The sequence below is a fragment of the Plutella xylostella genome, chromosome 29 (genome assembly GCF_932276165.1).
Source record: "Plutella xylostella chromosome 29, ilPluXylo3.1, whole genome shotgun sequence".
In the NCBI taxonomy this organism is placed as follows: Eukaryota; Metazoa; Arthropoda; class Insecta; order Lepidoptera; family Plutellidae; genus Plutella; species Plutella xylostella.
The window spans coordinates 7,010,964-7,019,508 of NC_064009.1; the positions used below are offsets into that span (position 1 = coordinate 7,010,964).

Consider the following 8,545-nt stretch of genomic DNA (forward strand, 5'->3'; position numbering starts at 1 on the left):
AAATATTTATTGGTTTCACTATTAGCCTTCATATTAACACTTTCTAGCTTGTAAGTAAGAGCTTTTTTGTGGATGGTAAGTTGTTTTTAAAATACATAAATAGGTAGGAAGTTAACAGGCAAAATTTCAAGTATCAAAGTCAGTTATGTTTCGCTATATAGGGTTGCTACATGAAAGATAGCAGTGCCCTCATTTAATTTCAGGACTTTATAGTTTCACTGTATGTTGGTGTTTAAAAAAATCTATGCGAATTATTTTCGTTTGCAGCCGATTTACATGGGATTTTATTTATTCATTTAATACTGTTTTTAGTACGTAGCTGGTTTACAGTGCAGTTCACCACCCTTTTAGCAAATAGGTAATTTAATTTACTACTAAACAAATAAAAAGGTAATGCAATTAGTTTATAGTGTTTTATGTTCTAACACCCCTATTCTTTACCCTTATTTCTTTTGGGATACAATTCATATTTGCATGAAGATTTTATAACTTATAGGGTTGTGAGTTTGTGACTCGGGGTGAACACTTTGTGATACAAATTGTCGAGTCCATGTCATGTAACTTAATCAGAACCCTTCGTTAAGAACCCCTATCATGGACCTAATAGAACAGATGACTACGAATATGACAATTTAGTGTGTATTACATTTAAGTAAGTAAGTATGTTGTTTTACAATAAACAGTTTAAGAAGTATATTTAAAAGAGTTAGCGATTAAAAAACAACGTTATGTCGGTAGCAAACACTGAAGGTTGACAAGATACCTACAATGTAAAGATACAGTTAATACCTCTAGGCTCTTTTCATGCATAAAATGGCAACAACAAGCGTAAATAACTAAACATACTTAAGTATATTTTACTTGGCACTACTACATTTCTAAATCAATTAAACTAAAGTAATGAAACCAGAGAAAGTCGCAGACGACAGCATTAATACGACCGCACGTGTACAGTGGCAGGGAGCTTCATTTACACCTCGACAAATTTACACAAGTAGTGCCCCATATGAAAATAGTCCCTATGACAAACACGATAGAGTTCCAGTAGATCTATTGGGCGATACATCTAAATTGGCAGGTCTTAGCAAGTACAGCACTAATCTCGATGGAAACCTTTTTATTAAATTGCTAGAGCGGCGGGGGCGGCCAGCTGGGCGACTTGTATGGGCTCGCCCGTATGATTAATTCCATTGACGTTTTACGTAAATTAGATTCGTTTGTTTGGTGTATCACTTACTTTTGCGTGCATTCGTTTCGTTATTAAATTCTCCACCATCTGCTATTATTACTATTTCTGTGTCGGATAAAGCGTCCATAAAAAAGTTTACGGCTTTAGGAAAATCTATCGCACCAAATACATTATTTAGTCCTGTTTAGAGAACCTCTTTTTCAGACATAAAATATTCAGCTTTTACTGCGGTGCGATACATCGATGGTTTATCGTAATATTTTTACGCTCGACCGCCGGGAGGGGCGCCAGCCGAGATGAGGGATATTTGTGAATTCCGATCACGTTTCGGGTAATTCCGTCGAGGCAAGTGGAAAACGGTGTAAGACGACTTCATGCCAATATTGCACGTGCACCTCTCGTAAGGGAAATAAAAGTGTTGCGTCGTCAGAGTTCATAATACGCGATATGGTTGTGTATTGTATTGTATAAGTAAGCTAGCTGTTTTTCTGTTTGCAGTTTCTAGGCGGAATTTACGCAACGCTACTACAACGGTATTAAGAATTTTATGCACCTATCTTTTGTGGTTATCGTATGAAGTTTATATGTGTTTCCGATGGTACGAGTTAAGTGATGTCTGTATATTTTTTAGCTATACTGCCAAGGTGTTTAGTATTTACAGGGTTAGTGGTTGCATCCATGTTCAGTAGCGATACTATAGTAAAGAAATTTTACGTATTTTGCACAGTATCCTCATACTGTGAACAAGCAGTTATGATTATATTTCACAGTGCAGCCTCCAGGGGAGATCAACTCGTGCTGAATATGGGTACTGGACGGTCATTACATTGATGCTCAAAATTGATGAAGAAAAAACACTTCAAAACATCTGCGCCAATGGCCAACGGTGATGCTGATGTTACTGATCGTACAATAAATCTTCGAAATAATACCGTACGCCCTAGTGTTAAAGTTAAAATTATAATGAGCGAAGTGAAGGCATAGATTGGCCATGCCGCTATAACTGGCATTGAGTAAGAACTTAATTAAACGTGTCAAAATGTTATGACCACGCACTTTCGACTATGGTCTTTAGCACAAATGGTCGGAGTGAACCTTACTCGATCGTTTAATGATAATAATTTTTGTTGGCGAGATATTGAGGAGTTTTATGCCACAAGTTTTATGAGATGAAGTCAGTTACCCAATTACCCACCACTACCAGTGTATTCAGAAATTACCGATCAAAATTTAAATTCTTGCATGTGAAACCATGAATTTAATTGTAGGAATAGTTATTCCTCAATTTCCTAATAATGCTCATTATAAAAAAAAAACACGCACTCACACCTTGTACTCCCTTGCGGGGTAGGCAGAGGTGCATTGCTGCACCCACTTTTCGCCAGAGTATTATGTTAGTCCCAATGCTCATTATCGTACCAATATATTCGCATATTTTCTATTTCATCTTCTATAATAAAATATCTGGCAATTTAGGCAGATGGACCGATCTCATTCTTCGTTTCGATGGGTTGTTTGTTACGGAACATTTGTTCTATGCAAAGTCGCAGTCTGTTCGGACGATTTGCAACCCTTGCTGTGGAGGTCCCCGGGGGCTGTCCCCCGCGCCCCGCGCCCCGCCCCGCCCCGCCCCGACGATGCTAGGCGTCATTGACTCTTCGACATGTATTTTTTATTCATCTGGTTGGATATCCGTGGTTATAGGTACTCTATTACTCCACGGTGTATGTTTTTACAGTAGGTAATGGACCGAATTTCTGTGCATTATTTCTTGGAGAAGGATAATACCTACTGTAATGAATAAAATAGGCAAAGCACTTGTTGTTATTAAAACATTTTATTTTTTTGAAAATATAAACAGTTAATGTACAAAATTATGCTTAGAGATACTAGTGAATAAGTTAAATGCATTACAGTATAGTGGTGCATATCATAGAAATAACAATTAGGTCTTACGAAAAAAAACATGGTGCGCTGTGCTGAAATCTTGAAAAGTAGGCAACTTTTAAACAAAAACATGTGGATTTGTGATAATAATACTTAAACAAAATACTATTCAAAACTGTACACTGTAGTATGTAAGTATCATCAGTTTTTTGCTATTGAAGATATGTTTTGATATGTATTTGGAAACTCTTTGGCTTTGTCGTTCCCTTCCACCGCTCGAACAAAGTTACTACCAGCTATGGAATTCAGTAAAATTTTCCGCCCTAGAAGAAAGCGAAGATGAGAGCGCAAGATGACGTTAGATAAGGTCCAAATGAGGATGTGGTCAGTGAGTTGTTCCCACCGTTCCAGTCGTACCAGAAAAACGCTCGCTTTTGCTTTCGTTTTTAGTTCTTTTCGGATAAGATCATTGCTGTGTACCTGTATTACATATTGCAAGTAAGTTGATAGACTTTAATAACTGTACCGTAAACCTCAAAACGTCACAGGAATCATCTTAGCTGAAAAGAAGTAAGTATAGAGCGGAATGTATACTGAATATTACTGAATCACCTTATTAGAAGGTGGTAGTAGTGACATTGCCGTTGTTGTTGATGGTGGTGGACCCGGTGACGTCATGGACCACCTCCTTGCCGTTCTCCATGACCACGTTCTTGCTGATGCTGGACGAGGCGCCGTACACCTGCCCGTCGGGGCCCGGCGTCATGTTGGCGATGTCCTCGGGGGTCAGGGGCTTCTGGAAGAGGAGGTTGGGGTTTGAGTCTGGCGGTTCATGTTCTGTTATTGTTATGTTTTACTAGCTGTTGCCTAATATTAGTAGGATAGGATACATGTGGACTGTAGTTAATAGGTATGTAAATAAAACTAGGAGCTCTAGAAGTATTTAGTTAAAATGAAAATATGAGCACTTCATCCCAAATATGTCAGCAAAATCTCATTGAAACGGATGAAATATTGTAATGTATAAATATGTAAATGCTTGTTATTATTTAACAAACACAATGATTTTTGTTACCTAAAATCTGTACATCTGGTCCGTATTCAAACCTCAAGTTCACCGACAACTTCAATAAAAGTCGACACTAAAAGTATTGTTATGCAAAAGTACGAGTATAATTAATGCAGGTACTTACAATAGTCGGCATACTGGCAATGATATCAGCGACCGACGGCATGGGCGGCATGGTTGGCATCAAAGGCATGGTCGGCATCGAAGGCATCGAGGGCAGGTTCAGGAGGTTAAATGGGAACTTGTTCTCCGAGTCCCTTTTGCTGTCAGTACCATTCTCCTTGTTGCCTGAGTCTCCGGAAGCCGTGGCATCAGCCGGGGCGCTCGGATCTTCAGTGGCTACTGAAGAGGCTACAGTAGAGGCTACTGAAGATCCGGTTGATTCACTGACTTCTGAAGGTTCAGTCGTGTTAGCGTCTTCGAGGTTGTCTGTTTCGTTGTCGTCAGGATTCTCCGGTACTGTACTAGAGGTTTCGACTGTGGCATCGCTTGTGCCAGTAGGTTCATCATTAGGCTTAGCTCCAGTATCGTCGAGCCCCGGTGCTACTTCTGCATCAGCTGGACCGTCGACCGCTGCAGCTGCTGCCGCAACGGCCTCTTCAGCTGAGAAAATAATAAATGATTTGTTATCCGTGATATAAGTACAACTATTAAAAATGTTTGATTAGGTTGGAAAAAATATTTAAAGTACATAAAATATTTTACATAGAATGGAATAAAATATTCATTATTAGATAGTGTGCCTTTTATAGACGCAATGATACCTTTGGAAATAACTCAAGTATTGGCTTTATCATACTTAATTTGAATTTAAGTATTCTTACCATAGACACAAAATGCCAGAGCGAATAAAACAATAGTTATCTTCCACATGATGCTGAATACCACTGTAACTTGCGTGACTCTTCTGAAATGAATGATTTTACTTGGAGATTTCAAGTTTTTATATTAGATTTTTGCATTGATGGCGTCATTTTTAAGGTGATTGTACTCACTTGTCACATGAGGTTGTTAGGGACGAACAACCATCCATCGAAAACAATAATGCCTATGATAAAAAATTACAAGTTATAAAGTCATCACTAAATTGTAGCTGCATAAAAGGTACTTATATTGCTTTAAGTACATTTTCGTCTGCGATTATTTTAATAGTGCCAATGTTATACATATAGGGTGTACTTATGGACACTTTAAAAACCCCAACAACATGAGTATGCAAAGAGCACAAGAACTTCGGCCCAAAATAAATAACTAATAAGTACACAGATATCTATGCACTTATCTACATGGCTCCACACGCAAAATTTCCCCTACCTCCTCTTTGAATTGTGATTGACTGCTGTCCATATATTGTTCATAATTTTAAATAATTATCGCAACGTTTGAGTACCTTAGCAATATTAACATTAAAACGAACAATTACATAAAAAATATGAACGCAATAAGTCAAAATTTGCCCATTGTTTGTTGTCAAGTGACCATCTCGCGACCTTCAGTGACGAATTATTGTACAGAGAGTCAGGTGAATATCAAAAAGGCAATGCCCTATAACTATAAAAAGTTGTTAGTTACTTACCTAGTTTAGTTAGGTACATCATAGATACCAATTTACATGGTGAAATTTTATCACTGGACTACTCGCCATCAAGTCATACTGGTGGCACATGAAGTATATTAATAGCCGGGTTGTCTGGTTTTTAAAGTTTTTCCCATAAATATGTAGCTGAAGTACCTATACACTCCCTACATCAAAATATAAAATCAAGATGCAGAGGATCTCTCTGGCTGTACAGCGAGGCAACGCTGCCAGCGCCTTAGGTCCCTTTGCGTCGGATGCGTTCCGGAGCGAAGACATATAGTTTTTTTTTGTTTTGTTTATAGTTAGGCTAGGTACCTATAGTCATAAGTTTTTCTTAAGTTTAGAATAAGTTATTTAGATTGTATTGTGTACATAGATATTTACAGTTTGATTAAATGATTTAAATCAAGATAAGTACTTACAAAAACTATATTAAAAGTTGGTTTTGTAGAAAATGTAGTTTCCCACGCGTGGGGAGCGGCGGAGGGTGGCGCTGACTCCGTCACTTCCGGCGCGTGTCGGCCGGATGTGCCTGCGCGTGCGCCGCCGGAAGTACGTGAGTTTCCACCATTTTCAATGTGATGGAAATCTATGCGTTTCCACGTTTCTGTGCTTGCGTATTATGCGGTACATGCCTATGTACCTAGGTACTTATAGTATTACGATATTTTGGTCATAACTGTATGTAAGTATAACACCAATCTGTATGTATGTGGGCTTTTGAAGGCTCGTTCGTTGTGAGTTGTGGGATGTCTCTATGAGTAAATTACTTAACTTATCCATGTTAGACACTCTTGAAGTTGAAAAATAATAGTTTCATGACTATTGTACAACCATGAATATCAAAATCGATGAAATTGTAAACCGCTCCTCCAATTTAGACAAATTTGCCGCAGGCCGCAGACAGATAGACTTGTATCTTGTAACACCCTTATTTTTTCCGGGGTGGTTTAAAAATGGCATGTCACCCATTCATCCTGTAATGCATTTAATATTGTAAGTTCATTTCCCCGTCACCCGCCGGCCACGCGCCTACTGTGTCCACACGACATGCATTAAGATATGTAAAAAAAATTCACCCTACACGTTATTGTAGCTCTTATTACCACACTCATAAGGAGCTAGGAAGCGAAATGTCGTGGCCACGTGGCTTCTATCAAGGGTCGCACGATACGGAATGTTATACATCCTAGGCTTTTAACTTAATGGTTTTAGCTTTATCTATGTATGTTTATACTTACACATATTTTGTCATATAATAATGTAGGTAAGTACCTATCTTATTTATTTATATATCGTCACAATTTTTCTAAGCGTGTCAGTGACAAACTAATGCTAGTGTTGTCTAGTGAAACGATGGACTTTAAAGTTACTCGTAGCGTCAGTCTGGCGACTTTGACTGGCTGGAAGTTCTCTAGATAAACTTCTAATTCTAAACTTCAAAATGACAGATTAAGGTACCTACTCACTATGCTACTCACCTACCTACGACCCTACCAGGTAAGAGAATGGTGATACATTAGTAATGTTCTATCACATTCACACTGACTAGTTTAGCGAGTGTCCGCGATATCCGACGGAGGTTGACTTGGAGATGAGCCGTCAATATTTGTGGCAGGATGTTTGCCGCTCTGACCTCAAACAACAACCGTGTGCTAACAGCCTACGGAAATATTTGAAAGACTCATTTTTAAATAAGATAAACTTTACAAACTTCTCGGTTAAAGTCAGATTTATGCGTGAAGATCAAGGGTGCTGGGGATCACTCTTTAATCGACGAACGAACGAGAATTGTCACTCAATCCGCACAACGAGATAGAAGGATAGAGTCTTGGTTAGTGCAGCGCTCCGAAGCTTCGTGAAAACAAAACTGCAACGATTTAGAGAGGGTCCCCCCTGTATCTCCTTCGTATGTATTAGGTAAGTACACATGTAAAACATATGTAAAACAGGATAACTTCCTTAGATTGAAGTTATTAATACAAAATGTTTAAAATTAATCAAATAATGAATGTTGTTTTCGGATGTTGTATGCTGTATGTATCTATATGTAAGAATGTTAAAGCAAAATTCAGTCCTTGTTGAAATAAAATACCTGCTAGTTTACCTTTTATTATTACATACAAACAATTAATTGGGTTATTTTAAAATTTAACTATAACTAGGTAATTAATTTTCCAATAGTTTTGTAATAATGAATACTGATATCATTAGATCTTTCATTTCAAATCATACTTTATTTATATTTGTGCCTTGAATCTAGATGATTATAGCAGTTATTTAGAATTGATCGTTAAATTATTATACTGCAGTACGGCCTTTTACATTAACATCTATGGGTACTAGTCATATCATACGTTGGTGTTATCTATACGTTCATCATGACGGACTGAGCGGATGGTGGTCTTGACCTTTACACGATAACGCTGACATAACTATATTGATAACAAAATAACAATTTTAATGTAAAAAAATACTACTTATAACTATTATGGTTGATTTAGGTACAGCACTGTTTTTTATACATGCTACGATATATCTGAAAGATTATGGAGCTATTCCAATATTTTGACACATTTGAGGAGCGGAGGAGATAACAAGAGCAATAAAAATTTCAACACAAGAAAGATTTGTTGTGGATTTGTTAAGAGTAGATTTTTTGCTCCACTTGGACTATTATAAATATGGTAGATAAGATATTGCTAAGTTTAGCAAAGCATATTATTTATAATGAATCTACCTATGATTAAAAAAATATTAGTTTAATAATGTGACGAATATATTTTAATTTTTTATGAATAATAACAAAAAAGAAATATCG

General features: G+C 37.3%; 1 protein-coding gene across 1 annotated transcript; it reads right to left on the reverse strand.

Annotated features, from left to right (window-relative positions):
• Positions 1-3,007: 3,007 nt before the first annotated feature.
• Positions 3,008-5,078, reverse strand: LOC105398132 (synapse-associated protein of 47 kDa). Its single transcript, XM_011570186.3, has 3 exons — positions 4,970-5,078; positions 4,270-4,748; positions 3,008-3,872 (listed from the first exon to the last, which is right to left on the reverse strand). The coding sequence occupies exons 1-3, from the start codon at positions 5,016-5,018 to the stop codon at positions 3,693-3,695; spliced, it is 708 nt and encodes a 235-aa protein (XP_011568488.3). The 5' UTR covers positions 5,019-5,078; the 3' UTR covers positions 3,008-3,692.
• Positions 5,079-8,545: the final 3,467 nt, after the last annotated feature.

Bases quoted from the DNA above. Each gene is read 5' to 3' on its own strand.
- LOC105398132 (XM_011570186.3), bottom strand. From the start codon at position 5,018: ATGTGGAAGATAACTATTGTTTTATTCGCTCTGGCATTTTGTGTCTAT. The intron at 4,749-4,969 runs GTAAGAATACTT...TTATTTTCTCAG, and splicing joins TCTGGCATTTTGTGTCTATG to CTGAAGAGGCCGTTGCGGCA. The intron at 3,873-4,269 runs GTAAGTACCTGC...CTCCTCTTCCAG, and splicing joins TTGCCAGTATGCCGACTATT to AAGCCCCTGACCCCCGAGGA.